Source organism: Podarcis melisellensis (assembly GCF_964234715.1).
Source record: "Podarcis melisellensis genome assembly, chromosome: 11".
NCBI classification, from domain to species: Eukaryota; Metazoa; Chordata; class Lepidosauria; order Squamata; family Lacertidae; genus Podarcis; species Podarcis melisellensis.
Genome location: NC_138543.1, coordinates 41,951,691 through 41,971,685, shown reverse-complemented (window position 1 = coordinate 41,971,685; position 19,995 = coordinate 41,951,691). Strand labels below are relative to the sequence as shown.

Below are 19,995 nucleotides of genomic sequence, written 5' to 3'. Positions count from 1 at the left end.
ATAAATGTGCGCTCCAAGTGACGAGATTAAGTTATACAAGTCAAAACTTAACTGTAAGTTGATAAGCTGTCCTTAATCCAGAAGAAAACATACTATTTGCTTTAGTTATCATGGAAACAAGCATCGTTTTACACCTTACAATGGAAACCGAAAAAATCTGCTTTTCTTTTCCTTTGGTAAACATAGAACGTATGTACTGTATTGTCACAGGCTTGTTGGCATAGCAGTTTCTTCCACTGACCCCTACTGGTTGTTCCCAGTACAGGACCAAGTACTGCTCTTCCAGATGTGTATTGCAAATTCTCTTAGAAATGTTGCAGGGAAATTCAGAATATGTCTCTTTACAGCAATGTACAGAGTGGTGCTCTGTTGTATCAAAAATTCAAAAGTCTGGATATGCAAAGCCTGGCAGTTCTTCCCCTTTTACTATCATTTTAATGTAATTCAATGTGTTTATAATTTAAATATAAATACCATTCAGATCTTAAATAAGATATCTATTTTCACCCTCCTTTTTAAATTTAGGATTCTTAAACTTCAATAAAACATGCTGATCACCCAACCAGGGAAAAACTGTAAGCCTGTGGCTTTTTATCCCACTGAGTGCAGTAGCTCTTTTAAAGTGCATACCCATTTACCTGGGAGTAAGGCCCACTAAATTAAATGGGACGTATTTCTGAGAGGACATACATAAGACAGTGGTTGCCTGCATTACTGCAGGTCGACAACACATTTACACATGGCTTCACAAAACGTATTGGTGCATCAAATAAATAAACAAACAAACGTAAAATCTGTTGCAGGCTTTTGGGCACAACTGAGTTTAATCTGCTTCTAAAGAAGAGTCCATATTTTCAGACATAAAGGAAGGGGCTGAACATAAATAATGGTTGAACAAAAAAATTAAAATTTATTCAGTGCTTTTACATCACATTTTTAACCATCTAAATCTGTCCACAACTCCCAGCAGTCTTATGTTTGAAACCAATAATCAAAACATGAATGCATGATGACAGAAGTATTATCTTCAGACACTACCAAAAGGCACTTAAGTTTATTCTGTTATGAGGCAGCACTTTTTTAAAAAAACCACACACCTTTTTACTCCTTTACTGTTCCCATTGATTGTGAATATCAGCCTCACCCTTTTGAGCTACACTACTTCTAGGGTTACAAACGCCTTGCGCTTCTGTAGCTGCATATTATCCTACACATAGTCAAAGGAACCAAAGTCACCTTCCCATGGCCACTGGTATGTACTAAACCCATCTGAGAGTTATGACACAATTCAGACTCTAATAAGCCCCAAAAGCTCCACCCAGTGCTGGAAAAAGTCCATATGCTGCTAGCAGCATGGCAGAAGTAGTTGCCCTAATAACTTTTCAGGGAGCGATGGCTCAGGAGTGCCTGTGGCTTGTCTTCAGCAAATGCGATTCAGTCGAACTGCAACTATGAACTATGATGAGCCCCAGTAACCCAGCAGAATGCTGGGCTGATGCTTTGAACTAGCAGCATGGCAGACATCCCATTGTTACTCAGAACGAATCCGCTTTAATGAGCAGGTTTGACATAAGAATTTGCTAAGTGTGAACAACTCCACGGGGATAGTAACTTTTATGTTTACATACCTTTGACCCCTAGAAGAAATCACTAGAATAAAAAATATATATTCCAGAACCATTATTGTATTTGCAATTAAATGTTTGACAATCTTTTTTTTAAAAAAAATTGACTGTGTAGGCTATGAAGCTGCCTTAATCAAATGACAGAAAGTGGCTTAGGGTCCAGTTGTCATGTGAAAGAGTTGTTAATCTGAAACAGAAGTTTCTGTATTATGTAAGCACAGTTAGGTAGTCTTTATTTCAGTGTCTTGGCCCAAAAGCACTCCTTGTTTTCTTTCCAAGAGGATTCCTCTTCATAGATCTCCTGCAACCAGAGAGCATCATGGATGATAACTGTTGCAAAGCTGATCACACAGATCAGCAAACACAGATGAGGAGAGAGAGAAATGTTCCTGTGACTGCAACCAACCTGAAGCATCTAGATTTTTAAACTTCCTGTTGATGGTGGGTTCTATTAAAACCTTAAAAACAACAACCCCACAGCACAATTCAGGAGAACAGCTAAATGATCAATTTACAAAGGAGCCCTGGAGAGCAGGGAAACTGACTGCATATATGGATGAATGCACAGACTCCCAAAAGCAAAGGTCATTGTCCTTCAGTGAACAAGCCATAAGGCAGCTCTAGTGGAGCCCAGAATCTCTGCCCCATTACATATCCTCATTCACAAAAGATATCTTTTATATATTAGGTAAAGGTAAAGGTACCCCTGCCCGTATGGGCCAGTCTTGACAGACTCTGGGGTTGTGCGCCCATCTCACTTAAGAGGCCAGGGGCCAGCGCTGTCCGGAGACACTTCCGGGTCACGTGGCCAGCGTGACATCGCAGCTCTGGCGAGCCAGAGCCGCACACGGAAACGCCGTTTACCTTCCCGCTGGTAAGCGGTCCCTATTTATCTACTTGCACCCGGAGGTGCTTTCGAACTGCTAGGTTGGCAGGCGCTGGGACCGAGCAGCGGGAGTGCACCCCGCCACAGGGATTCGAACCGCCGACCTTTCGATCGGCAAGTCCTAGGCGCTGAGGCTTTAACCCACAGCGCCACCTGCGTCCCAGAGTTTATATATTAAGATTAATCAAATACCTGAATCAAACTGATGGGAGCTTTGGTGTGTGTGTGTGTGTGTAGCACATGTTTTTAGAAGTTGCAGCAAAATTTGGCGGACACATGTAGATTGACACTTTTGTTTGTTTGTTAAATAACCCTTGGAGAAACTTCACCCTTCTTGCCAAACTGTCCCTACCAGGCACTCATGGAATACATGTAGTTTATTGTATTGAAAAAGGAAAGATGGGAGAAGTGACACATACACATACCTTTTTCCATATAGGGACGGTTGCTTTCAAAGCGTTGATGCCATATTGCACAGCCTCAAGAGACTCCGCTCTGTGCGGCGAAGAGATTGCGACCATCACACTCGCTTCACTAATGGGAACCGAACTACAGAGAAAAGCGAAAGGAAATAGTAGTTGTTGTTTTCATCCGTATTCGCTTAATCTTTAGAGGGCTAAATAAAATCCACTGTCTTTCTGCTAATTACTGCACACTCTCACACACTGCAGGCAAGCTATATCCTAGGAATCTCAAGTCAGTACTGTCATGTCCCTCTCTTATACTTTCTGAGGCAGGATTCAACAGGAAAATTAAGAAGAAGAAGAGGAGGAGGAGTTTGGATTTGATATCCCGCTCTATCACTACCCTAAGGAGTCTCAAAGCGGCTAACATTCTCCTTTCCCTTCCTCCCCCACAACAAACACTCTGTGAGGTGAGGGGGCTGAGAGACTTCAGAGAAGTGTGACTGGCCCAAGGTCATCCAACAGCTGCATGTGGAGGAGCAGGGACGCGAACCCGGTTCACCAGTCCACCACTCTTAACCACTACACCACACTGGCTCCCAAAGAAAGAAAAACAAGAAAACAAGAGACAGAAATTACAAGAGCAACTTGACGTGACAATAATTGGATCACTGGTCATACATACCCAAGTCTATGGTGTATAGCTATGTGTTTCACCGAAGGCCATTTTAATCTAATATCTGTGCATATTTTCTTGATTTCCGCTTCTGCCATCGGTTCATATGCTTCATATTCTAAGTGTATGACCTTTCTCCCCTCAAAGTTATTCCTGGTAGTGCCTGAAATGAAAGGACGTTTCAACTGGCTGATTGGAAAAGGTCAGCAGGACATAAGCATTCACTTCAACAGTTTTGTTAAAGTTGGTTAACAAGGTTATCAATGATTTCCCAGACAGTGGTCCCAGGTCCAAATGAGACCAGTCACCTGAGGAGGGTCCACAGGACGCTAACAGAACAAAAGCTCTGTACATGCAAGCCTAGTCCCCAGCCCCGGAGAAGTTGCAGCACTTCTGCTTAAGGCTGCAGACATGAAACTGCCACACTGTTGGAAACCAATAGGGTTCACCATGAAAGGTTGTTTTGACAGGGTTTGGGATATACAGTGGTACCTCAGGTTACATACGCTTCAGGTTACAGACTTTGCCAACCCAGAAATAGTACCTTGGGTTAAGAACTTTGCTTCAGGATGAGAACAAAAATTGTGCTCCGTTAGCGTGGCAGCAGTGGGAGGCCCCATTAGCTAAAGTGGTGCTTCAGGTTAAGAACAGTTTCAGGTTAAGAACGGATCTCCGGAACGAATTAAGTTCTTAACCCGAGGTACCACTGTAACTGTCTCTGGATGTTCACATGCTTAGAGGGGTAACTAAAAAGGACAATTCTGACAGAATATGGATGATTCTTTCTTTCTGGGAACCAGCTGCAACCACCTATGTAAGTTCTGTACGGGTGATTTTAACAGGGGTTTTTAAAAAAATAAATAAATACTGGGTTTCTCTCCTATTCCAAAATTCATACTATGTGCATCAAACCTACCTATAAATAAAGACACAGCTCCACAGCAGGGGGAAACCACCAGTGCCGATATTTCGTCTGCCGAGAGCTTCTCGTGGTTCAATTTTATCAAGTCCTTGGGCTCATCCTCACTTACACTCATGGCTTCTCTAGGAATAAGCAGTGGTGAAATGAAAGTTATTACCATATTTTCCCGTGTACAAGACGATATGTTTTCCTTAGATATAATATGCAAAAAAATGCAGTTCGTCTTACACACGGATATCAGGCAATTGGTGGCAGCAGCCAGCAAGAGATTGGCAGCGGCAATTGGGCATGTGATTGGTTGCTGCGACAAGGCCTGCTGACGAATGGCTGTGGCTGCAGCAATTGGGCATGCTATTTACGACAGCACTCGGCTGTGGTTGTGTCGAGTGGGCAGGTGGGCTTTTGGCGGTGAGCGTGCAGACGATTGGTGGCCACGGCGATGCATGCTATTTGCATTTGCGGGCAGGTTGTAGATTGGGGGTGGTGCCCCTCCCCCCAAAAGCTGAACAACTCTGGGCAATCCCCCCCTTTTTTGTGGTCCAAAAAAATAGGGGTCGTCTTATACATGGGGGTGTTATACATGGAAAAATACGGTACTCCAGTTAATGGGATCATTTGCAAAAATGCTTCTTGACCTGCTACTAGAATAATAGAAATTCCAGGTCAAAGCCTTAAATGAGTGTATTTAGAGTGTGGATGCTGGAAAGAGAGAGAAACCAGCATCACAGTGTATCTGGCATGTGCAACTTGGGCCTCATCTGCATTGTACATTTAAAGCTGTGTCATGCCACTTTGAATAGTCATGCAACCAGTTCAACCAGTGTGCTGTGACAGCCTGGGGTGCCTTGAATGATGGTCAGGGGTGCTGCGGACAACACTGGCCCTCTTTCCTCCCCTCCCTTCTCTGATGCCCTCTTGTGTCTCTGCCTGCCAAAGGCTTGCACAGCTGTTTGTTGCAGCAGCCCTGGCTACAAGCTCCAGGGACGAATGGTGCCTCTGGGGCTGGCCAGGGGGCGCTGGTTGCCAGGAGCTGAGGTGGCCTCAGAGTAAGCAAGCAAGCAAGCAGGCAAGGGTGCCCAGCCAGCCAGTCCTATAGCCCTTGCTGTTGGGGTTGGACAGACAAGTCCCAGGCCCCTGTTGGGCAGTGGGAGGAGGCACCTCTCTTTGGGGCAGGGGCAGCTGAGAGTCCAGGGGCAGCGGCTGCCCAGAGGACTTCCAAGGAGAGGGGAGAGGAGAGGAGGCTGAGGGAACCCTCCACAAGGGAGTGTGTTTGAAAAAGGATGAGAGCCTGCCAGCTCTGCAGGTAAGGGGTGACATAACTGGGCTCCTGAGCCCCGCAGGGGTGCCGCAGAAAGAATGTAGTTGGTCAAGGGAGCCATGGACTCAAAAAGGTTGAAAACTTCTGTTTTAGATTTAGAAATTCAGGCATTTCTCCTCCTGTGAAATTGTGCGGGGAGCTCCATAATTAGAGCTAGCTTCCTACTCAGAAATTCATCCCCAAAATGTGGAAAGTAGAAGGAACATGGTTGAAGAGGGCAAGTCTGCCTAGTGGGATTTTGTTTCCCTGCTTCTAAATCACACAATTGGAAACATATGAAGAAGATCTGAACAAGGATTAGGTTATTCCTAATTACTTCCACAGGACACAACTCCTGTTTGTGTAGAGAATCGTAATTTTGGCACCTGTACCCATATCATGTGTGCAGACACACCATTATTCAGACCTCATCGAGTGCCGAGAGGCTCGTTCACATGTTACACTGAACACAAGAAAAAGCAGTCTTGACACATGCACAAGCACTGGTTTCCAAGGGTGTACACTTGTTGATTTGTGCAGCTCAACTACTATGTATACACGGGACACAGACTGCATATCCACTGAATGTTACCTGTGAATAACTGTACCAGTGTACAGCACAACTCTTTCTGTGCACTCATTTAACGTAACATGTGCACTCCCCTAATCGAATCGCCCTTTAAGAAGACAAGAGCACACACCTGATGCCGTCTTTCCAGAGCTAACCTCCACTAATAGGGGGGATAACGGCAACCTCGTCCCCTGGGTTGAGGACCACCAGCTGATCCCCAAGAAGCACGTACTCCTGGCGGACAGCAAAGACGACTTGATCCTGTATAGCAGCGAGCCTAAAGAACGACATCAGGAGAAAGATTAATGTTTCCTAGGACGCCATGGGCCTGAGGCTAAACAACTCAAACCAGCTGAAGCGGAATCAGGTATCCCAAATGTAAAACCAGTTCCTGAAAAGAGGTAGAGGCAGAAGAGACTCACAAGGTGGGATAGAGCTGATATACTAGCTTTCAGGTGTTGCTTACCAGTAGGGAGAGGGTTAACACAGTCAAGAAGTCTGAGCTGCCTTGCCCTTCCTGGTAAGCAACAGGGAACCACCTGCCAGTAAGCTAGCATAGCAAATCCGCTCCCTCTGGTACGTCCCACAGGCTCTGTGACACTCACTTATCAAGACCAGTTCCTAAACTCTGATTTCCCAAGCAACCAAGAATTCAAATGGACAGTAACAATGCTGTTTGCCACTTGTTTCTTTGAGGAGACTATCCGCCTACAAGGAAATAGAATTGCCACCACTACAAGTGGTGGGAAATGGAAATCAACTGGGAAATGGAATCTTAGTGTGATGGTCACAGTAGCCTTTTCTAACCTGGTGCATGGGTGTAGCCAAGGGGGGGCAGATGCCCACAAAAATCTATAAAAATACATAACTAACTGAGGTTCTGGCCCCTCCCCAACATGAAGCCGCCCCCCCCCCCAATAAATCATGACTTGTTGCCCTCTGAAAACTACAAGTCCCATCAGCCCCTGCGCTACCTAGGCCTGATTATTATTATTATTATTATTATTATTATTATTAAACTTATATGCCGCCCTATACCCGGAGGTCTCAGGGCAGTTCACAACAAGACCACAACATACCAAACCAAAAGCAGTACCCCCCCACACACATGGCATGCTAAGTCTAGAACATCTGGGCAGCATCAGGTTAGCAAAGGATAAGTTAAGAGGGTCAAACAAGGACCAGCAGACCCAAGTTTGGCTACGATGTTTACTGGGTGATCTTGGGCCAGTTACACACTCAAGAGGCAGCATCTTTTACCAGTCAGAAGTCATCATACCTTGAATGCCTCTTGACAATTTCTTCCCACAGCTGCAGGGATGTTATCTGTTGGGGCACGGAAATGGTCTCAGTGCGGACACCGGCTAATTCGGCACTTTTTGCAAAGTACAGCACTACCACCTGTTTTAGAAATGCAAACCAGATGGATAATGATAGTCACTCACCTATGCCTACACAAGCTACTATGAGTTCTTCAGAGGAACAAGAGCAGGGTTGTGAGCGAATAAACATACCCTTTTCTTAGTTGCCCACAACATACGTTATCTCACAAATTCGTACAACAGCCCAGCACGATCAACTAGCATTATTATTCCCATACCGGCTGAAGATCAGGATAAAAATACATTCTTAAAATTGTGAGACTACACATTGTAGCAATGGCTCACCTAAGGCCATAGGGGACTGCGCTGGACCATCAAGAAGTACGGTAATTTTTTTTCCGCCTTCCTTGGTCAGCAAACCTGCTTGGAAGCAAGTTCCACAAAGGCCAAGGCAGTCAAGTCAGGCTTTTTAAACACAAGCACAACAGCAGTGCTGCATTATTCACTGGTCTCCAGTGTAAACAGACCAAATGCACTCAAGGAAAATAAAATGAAATAAGATTCCCTGCAGCTCGGTTCACATCAGTTAAGAGCATGGAACCAATGTATATATGGATAACTTCCAATAAAGGGATAGTGGATACATGTGCATAATTGCAAGTTTTTATTAATACTGTAAAATGGGAAGTGCAGAAGTCCTTCTGTGCACACCTGTGGGATTGAACTGCACAGCACAATGCCAGGACCAGATGCCAAAACAGCATGTTTACACCCACTTCTAAATGACTGATCTGGGTTTTTGAGCTGTAATTTAACTCCTACTGCTGCTGTTTCTCCATGACTTTATTCTGAGGCTTTTTCCGAGGAAGAAATTGTTGCTGCTGGTGTGGAACTTCTACTTTATTCTCTTAGTTCGTTTCACGCTACGAACCTTGGGCAGCTCCGTGATGATCCCGAAAGGCAAGACGCGGAGCCTGCATTTCAAGCCGCGCTCCCTAAAGCCCAAACCCCGGGGACCAAACTGGAGAAGCTCGTGCCTCTGAGCGCATGCAGAGGGCTTACCGCCCAAGCAAACCGATGCGCCCCTCTCTCACCAAGGCTTCCGATCTGAGGCCAAGGCTAACGGGGAACCAGGTGCCTCCGCACCCCGACCCCTGCCCTCTCCGGGTGGCGGGGAAGTGGGCGGCGTCTCATGGCGCCTAGAAGCCGAAGGCCCAGGGGCGGATCGTGATCGAAGGGACCGAGGGGGGATCGCAAGCCAGCGATCGCGGAGGGAGGCCGGGAGGCTTGCAGGGGAGCTCCTCCTTCTGCATACCTCGCAGCTCATGGGCGCGCCGTCCCGGGCAGGCAGCTGCCCCGCTCTCCTTTCTCAGCGATCGGCTTGCGGGTTTCTCCTTTTTTGCGCCTGCGCCTGCGCCGGGAAAGGCCGCGGAGGCGACTGAGCCGAGCCGGCCTCTTTCGGCGCCGCCTCCCAGCGGCTCCACCTCCCCGTGGGCTGGCTTCTCGGAGCGGAAAACCGGGGGAAAGCTCGGAGCGGGAGGGAAGCCGGTCGCTTTGCTGCGTCTGCAGTCCCGGGAAAAGGACGGAAGGCTGCGATCCTGCACCCACTTACCTAGGAGAAAGCCCGGTTGAACTCCGCGAGGCTTGCTTCCGAGTAGGCAGGCACAGGATTGTGCTGTAGGGCTGCAGCCTTGTAGAGATCATGGGGAAGCACTTGCGAGTATAGATCAGGCTGCACAACCCGGGCTTGGCTAGGATATGAGCACACGCGTGCAACTAAACCCCAGCTTGCTCCTTTCTTGCGGGATATTTGTACAAGGCCCGGAAGGCGTGTGTCCTTGTCATTTCATACGCACGTGATGTAAGAGATGTGCTGTAATCAGGGCCGGATTAAGAGGTCCTAACACTTAAAAGATTTTGGTGCCCCCATATTTATCTGAATCAAAATATAAACAATAATGAACCGTGAAATATATATATACACACTGTGTATGTGTATATATACAAATTTCAAAATAAAAAAGCCTACAATAAGATGGAAAATCATGTTTATTTCTGTATACTTCCACTTTGCAGTTAGAAAAAGTAGGAGAACATTTTTCAGATATAAAGTCTTTGATCAGAGCCTCAAAACTAATCTTACACAATACACCTGCTTCTATATTTAGTTGAGATATTGTAGCTAGCCTCTCTTGCCACATAGTTGTTCTGTTGATATTTTTAATATGCTTCAACTGAGAAAATGAACACTCATCTGAGCAATTTGTGACCATTAATGTTAAAAATCTGGCAACGGAGCATTTCCGTGGTGCCCCCTCCCCTTGCCTTAATGTCCTAAACAGGTGATTATTATGCTTAATGGTTAATCCATCCCTGGTTATAATCCACACACCATATTTATATAGATTGCAGCAACTAATAACAATTTGTAGAAGGCTTCTGCTCTCTATGCCTACCTCACCTGAGGGAGGTGGAACTGCCAAGATCTTACTGATCTTAGCATCCAGGATGGTTGGTGGGGAAGGAGATGGTCGCTCAGATATTTGGAACCGAAGTCATTTAGGGTTGTAGAGCACCTTGAATTGGGCCTGGGAAAGGCCAGGCAACCAATGCAGCTGTATCCAAGCCATCTTCAAGGGCAGCCCTATGTAGAGCACATTGCAGTAATCTAATCTAGAAGTTACCAGAGCATGGAGTCAGTGGCGTAGCGTGGGGGGTGCAGGGGGAGCCAGCCGCACCGGGCACAACATCTGGGGGTTAGGGTTAGGGGGCGCAAATCCACGGGTTAGGGGGCGCAAATTACTTGCCTTGCCCCGGGTGCTGACAACCCACGCTACGCCACTGCATGGAGTACAGTGGCCACTTCTGCCCAAAGGAAGCCAGAGCTGGAGATTTTAACAAGAGAACATTTTCTTTAAATAGGGAAGGAAGAAGTGCAGAGTGGACCTTTCCTCCAGGGCTTCCCCAACCTGGTGCCCTCCAGATGTTTTTGGCTACAATTCCCATCAGCTCCAGCTAGCATGGCAAAGCACTGGTGCTTATGCTTTGTTTATTTGTTTGTTTGTTTTAGCAATCTTTTAATAATTTTTATTAAGTTGTTCTGTTTTACAATTTGGAATATTCATTTAAACAACCTTAAAATATCAGTGACTTCCCTTCTTCTTTCCATGGTTCATTTTACATATCATAAATCCCTGCATATTTTACATAAACCAAACCATTCCATTATTACATCCATCAAAACTTATTTACACTGATGAATTTATATTAATGCTGCCAACATTTTCAAATGTACACAATTTTCACCCATATATTCAACAAACATTTTCCAATCTTTAAACATATGTTCTCCTTGTTCCCTTATTCTATATGTTAAGTCCGCAAGCTGCACATATTCCATCAGCTTAAGTTGTTTTAGCAAGCCTTAAATGTTTTTTTTGGGGGGGGGGATAGCATATATTTAGCTGAAGTTTTAAAACTCCACCAGTTTTAATTTGTTTTAATTTGCAAGCCCTATGAGAGACAAGAATAATTCTGCACGCAGACACAATGCGCAGACACTGTGATTCTCTTAAACTTCACCCCATTCTTGTTCCCTGTTTGCAATTTTATTTAGCTGTGACATGTTTTATTGCCCATTTCATTGCTATGAATGACAAAATTGAAAATGGGAGGTAGAAGGTGCTGAAAGTGGGTGCGCTGGATAGGGATGGGGAGAATAAACCCATTTTATTGACTAGTATCCTGTCTAGATCATTAAAATAGTGTGTGTTGCTGCCAGAATATAGCTGTGTCTCTTTCCTTGATATGTTTGCCCCTTTGCCCTGGTTCTGCCAGTTCCCATCGCTTTAACAATGGAGGTACCATAGAGCTTATTTATCCATTTTGACATTTACTGTAATATTGATTTCTTGCTACAGTTCCAACTACGGTGCACATTTTATGCACTGCCCACATTTTGACTTGTTTATATATAGGTCTGCAGTAAAGGGATAAAATAAAAAAGCTGGTGGGGGGTGGGGAGCTGAGTGCATCAAAGTGTTCAGGTGAAAGAGAGAAAATGCTGCCTTTTTTGAAAGCTTGGATTAATGGTATCTGACAGCATTTGCTGGAAAAGGAAGTTGCCCATCCCATTTCTTGCAAATGCCATGAAACCTCTCTTAATATCTCTTTGCTGACTGGAAAACTAGACTTTGCTGAGCAGTTTTGCATGTGCACCGAATCTTCATATACAGTGGTACCTCTGGTTACGTACTTAATTCGTTCCGGAGGTCCGTTCTTAACCTGAAACTGCTCTTAACCTGAAGACCACTTTAGCTAATGGGGCCTCCTGCTGCTGCTGTACCACCAGAGCACGATTTCTGTTCTCATCCTGAAGCAAAGTCCTTAACCCGAGGTAATATTTGTGGGTTAGCGGAGTCTGTAACCTGAAGCATATGTAACCTGAAGCGTATGTAACCCGAGGTATCACTGTATATGGAAATGATGGTGTATGGTTTATCATATACAGTATTGCCCAGTGGCGTGTGGTCCAGTTGGGTGAATGGGGCATGTGTGATCAAGCTTCATTCACGTCTCGCAGTGAGGGAACCACCAGGAGGCCCTTGGAGCTGGATCTCAGTGTCCCAGCTGAACAATGGAGGTGAAAATGCTCCTTCAGGTATACAGGGCTGAAGCCATTTAGGGCTTTAGAGATCAGCACCAATGCTTTGAATTGTGCTCAGAAACATAATGAGTGCCAGTGCTGATCCTTTAGGACCTGTGTTATATGGTCCCAGCAGCCACTCCCAGTCACCAGTCTAGCTGCGGCATTCTGGATTAGTTGTAGTTTCCAAGTCACCTTTGAAGGTAGCCCCACGTAGAGCGCATTGCAGTAGTCCAAGTGCAAGATAACCAGAGCATGCACCACTCTGGCGAGACAGTCTGCGGGCAGGTAGGGTCTCAACCGGCGTACCAGATGGAGCTGGTAGACAGCTGCCCTGGACACAGAATTGACCTGCACCTCCATGGACACTGTGAGTCCAAAATGACCCCCAGGCTGCACATGTGGGGCACAGTTACCCGATTCAGGACCAGGGAATCCCCCACACCTGCCCGCTCCCTGTCCCCCCAAAACAGTACTTCTGTCTTGTCAGGATTCCACCTCAATTGGTTGCATTAAACAAGAAGAACAAAGTACACATGAAAATCCATTAGCGTTTTAGTGTCTACTTTTCTAAATATGCACATTCTGGCAAGCAATTTTCTCTAATGTAATGCATTTTTTAATGTTATACACGCATTGTTGTGCATACCTTCCACTGCTGTATGGACTTTTTGTACATTTTGGAGGCATAGAGAACTGCACTGCGACAGTAAGAAAAGTGAGACTTTTGAAAGATACCTGTGTTTATGTTTTGTGTTTTGTTTTGGGAGGTTAGAATGGTTAGGATTCTACTGAAATACATTTTTTTCTTCACCAATCTGTGCTCAGAAGTAAGCCCCACTGAATTCAGTAAGGCATACCCTCATGTATGTAACACAGACAAACCCAAGCACACCTACCTGTGATTAAGCTCTATTGAACAGAATGGTACATTCTTCTGAGTAAATGTGTATATCGGATTTCCCTGTGGGTTTGCAATCCTGTACACGCTTTACTTAGGGGAAAGCCCCGTTGAGCTCAGTTGGACGTCTCCGTAAACATACTCAGGATTGTGCTCTAATTCTATTAAATGAGGAGACATTTTGGCAGAAACAGGATCGGCTTTTAGTTTGACATGAAGCGAGTTTTTTAAAACACACACACACAATCCAGGAAGGTTTGTCAGCATCAAGCTAGTCATGCTCTGTTAAACCAGTGTGATCTCTGTCCAACTCCCTCAGGTTAGATTAACTCTGAAGGCCCTAGATTTAGAATGTTACCCTTTTGTGTTTTGATCTCCTGTACAGAGAATCTGAAGAGGTTAATTTTGTTGCAGTGAAGCATGATCTCCCATTTGTAAAAGACATGGATGATTAACTGCTGTTACAAATTGAGCTCTGCTCAAGACATCATGTGCCGGGTAAAAAAAAAAACTTGACCACTTGTAACCATGAATAACCGTTTCCTTTTATTCTTTGCCGGGCTGCATAATCTTGGATCTAAACATCTGACATTAAATCCATCACTTTCTTAGGAGACATGGAAACCATCCACAGCTAGGGTCGCCAACTGACCAGGAATAAAGAAGCAGAAGCTGGTTTGGTCTGCTCTCGGGCCTTTACCAAGTGGCCTCCTTTGCAGAAATCTGCTTTCCGTGGCCGCATGACATGGGGAGAATGACTACCTGCCAATGTCTGTAACTCAAGCTGCCATTATAGGCAGAGGAGCAAAGCCCATTAAAAAGCTGGCAACTGTGCAAGAATTCTATAGAGATGGGAAGGAGAGGGCAGTGTCAGTTAAACTGAAAAACAGGAGGCAGGTTCATTACTCAAATGTCCAAATTGCATAGATTCTCATGAATACGCATTTCACGAAAGCCTTGCAAAATCCCACCCGTCTCTCTTCTTCAGGGAAAGACAGTAACTTTAAAAGATTTGCAGTCTTTGATGGATGAGAGCCAGGTGTCTCTGAGACATTGTTCCATACCACCCTCACAGCTGATGCACTAGCTGGAGGTTTTCTTGGAGGGGGCAGTGCAAAAAATAAATAAAAATGTTGTGGTTTGAAGTGCTGGGAAAATGTCTTCCAAATATTTTGGACACTGTGTCTAAGCTACTTAGATTAAAGTAGGGATGGGTCAGATTTTGGTTTAAGATAGAAATCACACTCGTGGAAGAGCTGATGCTGCTAAAAAAAGGGGGGGATGATAATTTTCTGCAGTGTAACCACTTGGGGAAATTAATGAGATAAAGCTTTCTGCATCACCACCCTGCTGGCAAGGTTTCGGTTCAAAAAGTACTAGAGCAGGGACAACTGTGGCTGTTATCTGGGTCTTTGAACAGCAGTTTGAACTGCAGGCATTTTCAGATAAAATCCCCTTTCAGAGATGCTCTTCTGCATGCAGAAGGGAGAACAGATCAGCTACGCACGAGCATGCCTGTCAGCTGCGGCTGTTTGGCCAACCGTCTAAACAGAGAGCTTATGCATGGGTAAGCAAGCTTTTTACATTCAAAGGTTGTTTAACCTTTAGGAATACGGGTCTCCTAACAACTCTCAAGGGATGTGGGTGGCACTGTGGGTTAAACCACAGAGCCTAGGACTTGCCAATCAGAAGGTTGGCAGTTCGAATCCCTGCGACGCGGTGAGCTCCCATTGCTCGGTCCCTGCTCCTGCCAACCTAGCAGTTCGAAAGCACGTCAAAGTGCAAGTAGATAAATAGGTACCACTCTGGCGGGAAGGTAAACAGCGTTTCCGTGCGCTGCTCTGGTTCGCCAGAAGCAGCTTTGTCATGCTGGCCACATGACTCGGAAGCTGTACGCCGGCTCCCTTGGCCAATAAAGCGAGATGAGTGCTGCAACCCCAGAGTCAGCCACGACTGGACCTAATAGTCAGGGGTCCCTTTACCTTTACCTTTAATAACTCTCAGCACCCTTAACAGACTAAAGGTGTACTGCTATTTTCAGATCTCTCACTGCTAAAATGCCACTTGAAAATGAACAAATGGCAATAGCCACATCAACATGCAGATCAGTGTAAATCCTGATGACTTTCCTTAAGGACCCATCACATTCGCTTCAATATTAAAATGAGCACAACTTTTTTCTTTTGGGCAACCTGGTACTTTGATCCTGCTGCCAAAGGGTGTCATTGATGTACAAGAACTGTTAGCTCTACACAGGATCAAGACCTAACAGCAAGCATGATATAAGATTTGCTGGGAAGCCCTACCTAACTAGATATTGGAGCATTTATTATTATTATTATGGCCTGGCTTTTATTTTTGCCAGTGATTCACTTCCTATGAGCAATATATTGGATAGGTGTCTTTAAGACTATAGACTGCTTGTCAATTATAACCCTGGAATTGTTGTCTCACAAATCACCCTGCTACTCTGCTGGTTTCGTTTGTGCTTTGTGTTCATCTTGGTTTTAACAATCTCTGACCTTTGACAAAAAGAAAATGGAAATGCTTCTTCATAGTAAAAGGAATACAGTGGTACCTCAGGTTACATACGCTTCAGGTTACATACGCTTCAGGTTACAGACTCCGCTAACCCAGAAATATTACCTCGGGTTAAGAACTTTGCTTCAGGATGAGAACAGCGGCAGCAGGAGGCCCCATTAGCTAAAGTGGTGCTTCAGGTTAAGAACAGTTTCAGGTTAAGAACAGACCTCCAGAACTAATTAAGTTCTTAACCCAAGGTACCACTGTAAAGGGTTCAAAGTGTGGTAATAAGAACATTATTACCATACCATGTAGAGCTGTGAATGGCCACTGAATGTAGAAAATGTGTGTTTTGAGATTCCCAGTCTCCTCTGGCTGGTGCACCAATGAAGTGGTCTGAGGCAGCTGGCTCGGGGCAGCATGCACCTCCAACTCCACTGGGGCATGGGCCCAGATCTTGGAAGGGTATGTGTCAATGGCATGTCTTGCCTCAGGTACCAACAGATCTCAGGCCAGCCCTGGTGCCAGGGACATACAAACTAAACTTGGATCAGGTGCGAGAATGCACATCTCCAGTGCTTATATTCAACTCCCCATGTTGAATTTGCCACCTTACTGTATTGAGAGGCAATAGCAAACTAGAACATGCTCTCTCTCTCTCTCTCTTTAAATCCTTACTGAAGACTAAGAATTCTTCCCAGAGTTTCAATGGCAGCTGGATGAACAGCAACTTTAAAAATATGAATCATACCAAGGTTCTGTGACCACAGTGTTTTTTATGTTTAAAAGAGACATCCATAGTCCGTTGACCCATGTTATTAACATTGCCTTGGCACCCTTTGATTTTGTCCATTACCAAACAGATGGTACAATAGTTACTTTTTGAAGGACTAAGCTAGTATAATAACCACATCTGGAACTAATTTGTAGCTCCCTAAACCAATAGATCACCCAGGTTTAAGAGGGCCCTTTGGTCTAAAAGTCTCAAACAAGCACAGTCAAATAATCCAAAAGCCTTATGGCTGGTTTCAAGTTGTATCTTGCAGTCCAAAGATGGGTGCTTCCCCTCGCCCTCATGTGGACAATGTTTTGACTAAAAATGGAACATGGATGGTTCTGTTTTCTTGGAGCTTGAATTTGTGGCGAGTAGGAGTGAATTGGGTGGGGGCAGGGAGAGCCAAGGAAATCATCAGCCATTTTTTCTTCACAGGGTATTCTGAGAATTGTAGCTCTGTGAGGAGAATAGGGGTCTCTCAGCACCCTTAACAAACCACACTTCCCAAGATTCTTTGAGGGAAGCCATGACGACTTTAAATCTATTGTGTAGATGGGACCTCAGCCACTTGGAGTAGACTGACTTAACCGAAACATTATTCATCCATTGAACAATAACTTATCAAATCACAGAATTGTAGAGCTACCTGGCGTCCTGTCACCATGCTAACCTCGCTGCCCTTTGACTGTCTCCCAGCAAAGTTGGTGGCAAGATGTCAGCTAAGCCCGGTTGCCCTACCAACCTCTGTTGTGGGACACCCATAAGATGACAAACTACTCAAGATGCAGCCTAACCAATGCAGAACAGAATGGAAATAGTGACATTTCATTTTCAAACCTGAGGCTTGCTGACTTTTAAAAATCAGAAATATAGTAATTCCCCACGCCCTGCCGATGATGTACAGGAGGTTTGGCCTTTGTATTTGTGATTGGGGGATGTGGGTGTTCTTGTAATCTGTGGCTTACTTATTATCATTTTCTCAAGTTCCATTTTGAACTAAAGACTCCATCTTGGAGTGCCTTAAGCAGCTGGCTCCAGAAAGCTGTTTCTGCTACACATTCTCCTCGATTGGCCTTAATGTTGAGAAATTTTCTATGCTTATTAATGATTTTTTTAAAAAAAACACACATCCCCTTACAGTGTTCTTATTTTTAACAAATCCTGGAGCCACCACTATTTTTTCATCTTAGCATAATGAAATCTATCATAGCAAGCACTCAAGTACATCCATATTGCCACTGCCTCGTGTGTCATCCAGGTTCACAGTAGCAGCAATAAAAGGTTGGCCGGGGGCGGGGGGGGGGAGGCAGGACCCAGTAGACCTTGGACTGGCTCAACCTCACCTCTTCCCATCCTCAGAAACCCTACTTTGGGGCTTTCAGCCCACAAGTTTGGTGGCTGGCAGGAGGCTGGCAGAACCAGCAAAAGTGAATGGAGGGATGCCACTGCCTTGTCCAATCCTCTCACATCCCAGAATAAGGGGGTGGATGGATTGCAGCCTACAATAAGTGACCTACAATAAATTAAGAGTCAAAAAACAGCACAAAAACAAAAATAATACATTCAAACAAAACCAGCACAATGATGCATAAACAGACACAGCAAAACACGAGCAGGAGAAAACAGCACCTTTATTTCTGGTATTTACACAACCGCTAGAGATGTTCCCTGGACCATAAAGAAGGCTGATCGTCGAAGAATTGATGCTTTTGAATGATGGTGCTGGAGGAGACTCTTGAGAGTCCCACAGACTGCAAGAAGATCAAACCTATCCATTCTTAAGGAAACCAGCCCTGAGTGCTCACTGGAAGGACAGATCCTGAAGCTGAGGCTCCAATACTTTGGCCACCTCATGTGAAGAGAAGACTCCCTGGAAAAAAAACCCTGATGTTGGGAAAGATTGGGGGCACAAGGAGAAGGGGGCGACAGAGGACGAGATGGTTGGACAGTGTTGTCAAAGCTACCAGCATGAGTTTGACCAAACTGCGGGTGTCTGTGGAAGACAGGAGTGCCTGGCAAGCTCTGGTCCATGGGGTCGCAAAGAGTTGGACACGACTAAACAACAACAGAGATGTTCCGCTTCCCATCAAATACCTGGAAGAAGAGGTGTTAATGATGGCACCAGGTGGCACTCACTGTAACCACATCAAGATTATTATGTGCAAAAAAAGGGGGAGTGTTTAACTTGGACCTTTGCTCCTGAATATTTGACATTTCTTTGTACACTGCAGAGGCTGAACATTCTAGCCTGCTACCAAACTTGTTCAGGACACCCATCCTGCTCAGATAAGCACAGATAACAATGAATCCTGAACCTGAAGCAGCTCCTTGCTTCATCCTTTCGGGATCTCAATTCCTAGTCAACCCATTTCGTGTTCCTGCAGGCTGTTTCCTGTCACCAAGATCTAATGATGGATTCTCAAGGTCTAATGAGGCAGCCCAGAACTTCCAGTGGGCAGGGAAGACTGGTTTTATTGGTTACATCTGCCATGCAGATTGCCCATGAGTCATTGATTGCTCTACCCATTACTTGTTCTGTGGTTTCTCTTTAATAGAAGAAAAGAAGACTTGTGCAAAGCCTTTCCTCTTGTTTCTGTAGGCATTTCCATGTGCAAAAAAAAGTGGTATTGGCTGCATCCAGATGCAACAATAAAAGCAGGGTCATCCACATGGTTCTCTCTAGATGTTTATGGATCTCAACTCCCATCCACCCATGCCCATTAGCCATGGTAATCTGGCCCCAGATCTGGAGCAGATAAGGTCTGCATGCTCAGAGGTACTATTCCAGTGAATAGGACATGCTGGAAGAATCTTCATGTCTTGATTGTGGGCTTCTTAGAGGACTCTGGTTGGCCATTGTAGAAAGCAAGATACTGGACTAGTTGAGAATGTCATCTAATCCAACTAGGATCTTCTAGTGATTTTGAGGTTCACACATAAATAGAATATCATCATCTTCATCATCATCATCATCATCATCATCATCATCATCATCATCATAACAACACTAAAATCCTAACAAGTGGGAATGTGGTAAAGAGCCAGCTGGGATAGCTTGTCAGAATAAAACTTTCTGGAAAGTGCAGATAGTGGACCCCTGTAGAATGTCAGCAGGACTGTTGTTCCACAGAATGGGGCAGCCACACAAAAAGCCCTGTTCTTAGTTATTGTGGTATGAGCTTCTGAGAGCTTTGGAAATTGCAGGAGAGACTCTCCCACAAACACTGCCAAGTGTATAAGGGATAAAGCAGTCTCTCAAGTAAGCTGGTTTTGAGTGTTATAGGGCTGTATATGTTAGGACCGACATCTTGAACTTGGTGCAGTAGCAAATTGGCAGCCACTGCGAATTGTGCAAGAAAGGTGTTCTATGCTATGGTCATCCACACAGAATGGGACACAAGTTCTACTACAGTGGTACCTCAGGTTACAGATGCTTCAGGTTACAGAC

General features: G+C 45.0%; 1 protein-coding gene across 5 annotated transcripts; it reads right to left on the bottom strand.

Moving 5' to 3' along the window:
* Nucleotides 1-793: 793 nt before the first annotated feature.
* Nucleotides 794-9,181, bottom strand: MOCS2 (molybdenum cofactor synthesis 2). 5 transcript variants are annotated; one of them, XM_081930074.1, is made up of 7 exons: nt 9,019-9,174; nt 7,661-7,707; nt 6,512-6,658; nt 4,508-4,630; nt 3,601-3,754; nt 2,937-3,060; nt 794-1,926 (listed from the first exon to the last, which is right to left on the bottom strand). In XM_081930074.1, exons 4-7 carry the CDS (start codon nt 4,626-4,628, stop codon nt 1,858-1,860), a joined length of 468 nt encoding a protein of 155 aa, XP_081786200.1. In that variant the 5' UTR covers nt 4,629-4,630; nt 6,512-6,658; nt 7,661-7,707; nt 9,019-9,174; the 3' UTR covers nt 794-1,857. The 5 variants fall into 5 exon arrangements, with proteins under 5 accessions (XP_081786200.1, XP_081786199.1, XP_081786203.1 ...); XM_081930073.1 differs by having other exon boundaries at nt 4,508-4,635; nt 9,019-9,171; XM_081930077.1 differs by lacking the exons at nt 794-1,926; nt 2,937-3,060; nt 4,508-4,630 and having other exon boundaries at nt 3,630-3,754; nt 7,661-7,782; nt 9,019-9,181.
* Between the last annotated feature and the right edge of the window lie 10,814 nt (nt 9,182-19,995).